Source organism: Lipotes vexillifer, unplaced genomic scaffold (assembly GCF_000442215.2).
Source record: "Lipotes vexillifer unplaced genomic scaffold, Lipotes_vexillifer_v1.1 scaffold802, whole genome shotgun sequence".
Taxonomy (NCBI): Eukaryota; Metazoa; Chordata; class Mammalia; order Artiodactyla; family Lipotidae; genus Lipotes; species Lipotes vexillifer.
This window is the reverse complement of record NW_006790237.1, coordinates 1,272,775-1,276,793: the sequence shown is the minus strand read 5'-3', so window position 1 is coordinate 1,276,793 and position 4,019 is coordinate 1,272,775. Positions and strand designations below refer to the sequence as shown.

General features: G+C 60.6%; 1 protein-coding gene across 3 annotated transcripts in view; it reads right to left on the bottom strand.

The window, feature by feature from the left end:
- AP2A1 (adaptor related protein complex 2 subunit alpha 1) overlaps positions 1–4,019 on the bottom strand; it is a 37,133-nt gene that overhangs the window by 625 nt on the left and 32,489 nt on the right. Inside the window, exons 14-23 of one of the 3 annotated variants that reach the window (XM_007463385.1) lie at positions 3,836–4,003; positions 3,590–3,753; positions 3,207–3,272; positions 2,807–2,863; positions 2,619–2,701; positions 2,427–2,516; positions 1,077–1,200; positions 872–988; positions 710–779; positions 346–480 (exon numbers count right to left, since the gene is read on the bottom strand). In XM_007463385.1, coding sequence (XP_007463447.1) covers positions 346–480; positions 710–779; positions 872–988; positions 1,077–1,200; positions 2,427–2,516; positions 2,619–2,701; positions 2,807–2,863; positions 3,207–3,272; positions 3,590–3,753; positions 3,836–4,003 — 1,074 coding nt within the window. Of the gene's footprint in view, positions 1–345; positions 481–709; positions 780–871; positions 989–1,076; positions 1,201–2,426; positions 2,517–2,618; positions 2,702–2,806; positions 2,864–3,206; positions 3,273–3,589; positions 3,754–3,826; positions 4,004–4,019 lie in introns of all 3 variants that reach the window. The other 2 variants (XM_007463386.1, XM_007463387.1) reach the window with 2 other exon arrangements.

Below are 4,019 nucleotides of genomic sequence, written 5' to 3'. Positions count from 1 at the left end.
CCGGGGTGGGGGGTGGGGGGGGAGGGGGATACAGGGCAGATAAATGATGAGAGGAGAGAAAAAGGATCAAGGGATCAGAAAGGTGATGGAAGGGCCAGGGAAGACAGAGGTAAAGGATGAAAGATAAAAAAGAGGCCACAAAGGGTGGAAGGGATATGGAGAGATGAAAGTCAGGGAGGGAAAGGGAGAGGAAAACCAGAGGATGGAGAGACAGGAGGGAGACAGGAGAGGGAGGAGACAGGGACACAGAGCAGAGGCATGTGATTAAAAGAACATAGTGAGGCAGGAGGGGGCCGGGTGCAGAGAATGCACACAAAGCAGGGAGCCTCGCAGACCACCACTCACCTGAGCCTGGGCATTGGGCTCCAGCCGGAGCAGACAGCCCACCTGCAGGGCTTTAGTCTGGATGATTCCAGCCCCCACGAAGTTCTCTGGGTTGGGGTCCACATTGTCCAGGAGAGCAGAGCCAAACCCCAGGAGCTGAGGAGGAAGGGGGATAGCCGTCAGAGGGTGCCCGATCTCTGTTAGCTCCCAGACAGTGGCACACCAGTTCCCCCAAACCCTTTGGAGTGGAAATTGGTCCCACTTTACAGCTGGGAAAACAGAGGCTCAGAAGTTGAGCAGCCACTGCTCCCCAAATCCCAGAGTTGGAGAGAGAGGCAGGGCTGGGAAACTAGCCCCGGTGCTTCTCCTGTCTAGCCTGTCTCACCTTGGCCTTAGTGACCTCCGCGTCCATGGGGTGGTTGGCTTTGAAGATTTTCTGCGCCTCCTGTTGGGGCCTGGGGGCCGGGAAAGGTTCAAGTCAGGGATCTGGAAGCCCCGGCCCCGCCCACCCTGAGGGCGGCTTTGGCTCCGTTCCCCCGCGGCTCACAGGCTCAGCTGCTTCCAACGCTGGAAGAAGTCCTGGGCCGCCATCTCCGTCGGCTGGAAGAACTTGTTGATGGTCACCGGGAGCTTCAGGGTGAGGGACTGGGGGGCGCCCCCGTACCTGGCAAGAGAGGAGGGAGTGCTCGGTCAGACCACACCCTCGCCCCGGAACCCCCGCCCACCCGGCAGCGCCCCACCTCCTGACTCACCGGAAGCGCACGGACAGGAGCGGGGGCGTCAGGAAGTCCCGCAGACACTCGATGTTGAGCACCTGCTGTACCTGTGCCCCACCGTCCACCTGCGAGGCCACCCGCTTGGTCTGCACGGCCAGCTGTGCCCGCCCGTGGTCAAGGAAGCCAGAAACAGGAGCGGCCCGGGGGGCGGGGGGGTGGTGGTGGTGGTGATGGGGAAGGGACTTGACCATCCATGTGATGGTTCAGAACTTTCCTGGAAGCCCCAGCCTGCCGGCCCTTCAGGGGCCCGGCGCTGCCGTCCAGGGCTCATCGTACAAGGCCTAGCTCCAAAGTCCTTCCTAAGCCAAACCTCTGACCTAGGTGCCTCCTCTGGCCTTCCATAGTGGGCTCAGCCAACTCCATTATGGTACAGGTCACACCGTGGCTCTGAAGGCTGACCTGGGTTTGAATCCCAGCTCTTAGCACCTCGGTTACTATGGGCAAGTCACTTAACCTCTCTTAGTCTCATCTGCGAAATAGACGTAGTGTCCTCAGCAGTCAATGAAATCATCCAGCACAAGTACTTGTCAGTGTGTGTGGCACAAGGTAGGTTCACCAAAATGGTGGCAGTTAGTGTTGTCACCATCTACCTTTGTGTCAACAACCCACTGGCAAGGACGGGGTCTTATGTCTCTCTCCCCCTGGCCCTGCCCAGCACAGAGCTGAGCCTACAGAAGGCCTCTGGAAATGTTGAATGAACCAAAGAACTGAAAAGGTCCTCGGGTTTTAGGGTCTAACCACTCTAATCTCCAAGATGTGCAAACTGAGGCCCAGAGAAGGGGGACAGGGGACTGACGACACTGCTCAAGCAGTTCCTTTATGCCAGCCACCCTTCTAGGGTCTTCGAACCACACTGATATTCAAAACAAGCCTGTGAAAAGGAGGAGGATCTACACTTCACAGAAGGGATAGCAAGGCTCAGAGAGGCCAAGTGACTTGGCCCAGGTCACACGGGAGAAGGCCGTGCTTGGCAACAAGACCCCCAGGCCTGGCTTTTGAGGGCAGGAGGCACTGGAATCGGGTGTCGAGCCCGATGGAAGACAAGGTCAGGACACGGGCTTCACAGGGACCAACTGAGGCCCAGAGCAGCTGTGATTCCGGAAGTAACACCTCCTGCATCCCTATCACATCATGTCACTATCATCTCCTGTCCTGTTAAAGAGGCCCACCCCATCTTACAGATGACACTAAATCTCAGAGAAGTACCATGGGCTCAGGCTTTCAAGCAAGAGGGCCAAACAGGGGTCTGGACCTGGGTCCATCTCCTTCCCAGCTGCCAGGAAGGTGGACCTGGAGGGGCGGGGCTAGGCCAGGCCGATAGGATATGAGTCTGGAGGTCTCCAGGGTGGACCACGGTGGGAGAGAAGTTCTGGAACTGCACTGAAGTCTTGTTGCCATAGAAGAGATACATGCGGCCTGTCGGGGGTGAGGAGAGGTAGGGCTCCATCTGAGTTCCTTCCACGCCCTCCCGAAGCCAAGGTCTCCCCGAGACTTCACCCCGTCGCCCCCTGGACTCACCCAAGTTCTGCCGGAACTCTGACTTGACTCCAATCTGCAGCAGCTGGTTCTCAAACAGGACCCCGTTGTTCCTGCACACGAACCTGGGTGGGGGCGGTGGGAGCTCAAGATGACGGGTGCCCGCCTGGCTCCTGCTCTGTGCTTCCCACTTGTCCCCACTGCCCTCCCCAACCTCACCCACGACTCACTTATTCAGCAGCTCATCGGCTTCCGGGATGGGTGGGCCAATGTCCTCAGGACCTGGGCTGCAGGTGGGAAAAGAGAGAGATGGGAAGGGGCTTGGGGGGCTAGAGGTAAAGGCCCAGAGCTAGTGGTGGGAGATTGCAAGCCCTGAAGGAACAGAAGCCCAGAATCCATATACCCAGATTCCCCAAAGAGCCTCAGAATCAGACTGGCAATTGCCTCTAGTGGGAATAGGACCCTGGCAGGTACCGTCAGCACCCCCCTACCCTGTATCAGACGGCCCTGATTTCACTCCCTTCCAATTCCTTGCAGCTCATCAGGAGAGCCTGACGAGAGCTCCCAGTCCCCTAACCCTCCCTGGGGACACGGGATTCTGCCCCCCAACCCCCTGAGGCCACCCCTTACTCAGCAGCTGGAGCTGGGTCAGCCAGCAAAGCCATGGGGCTCTCAGGGGCAGGCGGCTCCAGCTCGCTGGGCCATCCAATCCCAGAGCAGACAAGAGAAGACAGGCGTGGCAGCAGCCAATCCCAGAGAGGCAGCAAGAGGGCAAAGAGAGAGGGAGGGGGGAGGAGGGAAGGAGAGAAGGAAGAGCAGGCTGAGACGTGATGACGGGAAAGGACAACACAGGGTGGCCAGGGTCAGCCGAGAGTCCAGAGTGGCCCAGAGGGAGGCAGGAGGCCGGGGGAGGTGGCAGCCAGGGCGACAGAGGCTCAGGGACAGGGAGGGAGGGGGGAGTTGGGAGGGGGCAGATGGAAAGGGGGCAGCCCTGGACCCAAGGCGGGCGGTACCTGAGGAAGGCCTCCTCGGGGGTGGGCCCCAGGCTAGGCTGGGCGGCCGGGCCGTCGGAGAATACGTCCACCAGGAGGTTGCCCGCACCCGAGGGAGCTGGGGGTGCCGCTGGGGGAGGGGCTGCCCGCAGCCCCAGGAGGTCGGCGGAGGGTGAGGGCGTGGACTGCAGGGAATGCAGGCACAGGTGAAAAGAGAGGACAGCATGGCTGGGCCCAGCCCCGGCAGCCCAGCCCCACGGGACTCACCACGGTGCTGGGGGTGGGCTCCACACCCCCATTGATGTCGTGGCTGCTGGGCTCCCTCCGGCCATCATCCAGGGCACTGCCGGCCCCTGGCCCTTTCTTGCGTTTCAGCTTGGCCAGGATGGACGACTCGCGCTCAGGGAAGGGTGGCATCTCCTCCAGCACCGTGGCCTGCGGGGTCGGGGGG